Source organism: Myotis davidii, unplaced genomic scaffold, assembly GCF_000327345.1.
Source record: "Myotis davidii unplaced genomic scaffold, ASM32734v1 scaffold243, whole genome shotgun sequence".
Lineage (NCBI taxonomy): Eukaryota > Metazoa > Chordata > Mammalia > Chiroptera > Vespertilionidae > Myotis > Myotis davidii.
This window is the reverse complement of record NW_006295183.1, coordinates 1,287,071-1,287,716: the sequence shown is the minus strand read 5'-3', so window position 1 is coordinate 1,287,716 and position 646 is coordinate 1,287,071. Positions and strand designations below refer to the sequence as shown.

Here is a 646-nt window from a genome sequence, read left to right as displayed (position 1 = left end):
CGGGGCGTTGTCCTGAGCCCGCCCGCTCCCCGCAGGCCAGGCGGGTTTTAAGGCTTCCGGTGGTACCCGAGTCAGTGCTGGGGAGACTCGAAATCACTGCTGCGGCGCGGAGACGTGGGGGTGCAGTCCGCTCACGAAAGCCGGGTACTTGGGAAATGATGCCGGGACAGAGCGGGGCAGCCGGAATATCTGGACTGGAGCCAGGATACCGTAGGCATGTCCCTGTCCTGGACCCCCTAACGTTCGCGGACACTTTTATTTCATCCCCCCGCCCTTCCCAACACACACAATTCAGGCGTACGGGGGTGGTGGTGGGGGGAGCGGGCACACAGCTTTATTCTGCGAGGAGGTGAGAGTCAGGCACAGGACCCCGAGAAGAGGCAGGAGGATGGAGAAGGTGTAGGTGCTGGCACAAGGCTGAAGAGTGCGCGGCGCCCCGCGCGGGGCGAGGGCTGCAGGCCGTCCTGCAGGGAGCTGAGTGCGGCTTGGCGCTGCTCTCGGGACACGTCCCCGCGCAGGTCCAAGAGGGCAGAGACATGTTCCTCGCTAAGGGGGGACCACAGCGATGCATCAGCCCCCCGCCCTATCCCTCCCAGGTCCCTTCTCCCTTTCCGCCCCCATCCACGTACCTTACGTCGGGAAATTG

General features: G+C 64.7%; 1 protein-coding gene across 1 annotated transcript in view; it reads right to left on the bottom strand.

The window, feature by feature from the left end:
* Positions 1-301: 301 nt before the first annotated feature.
* The window catches only part of EXOC3L1 (exocyst complex component 3-like 1), a 7,286-nt gene continuing 6,941 nt past the window's right edge, over positions 302-646 (bottom strand). The window contains exon 14 of the mRNA XM_006769802.2: positions 302-603. Coding sequence (XP_006769865.1) covers positions 357-603 — 247 coding nt within the window. The 3' untranslated portion in view covers positions 302-356. The remainder of the gene's footprint in view (positions 604-646) is intronic.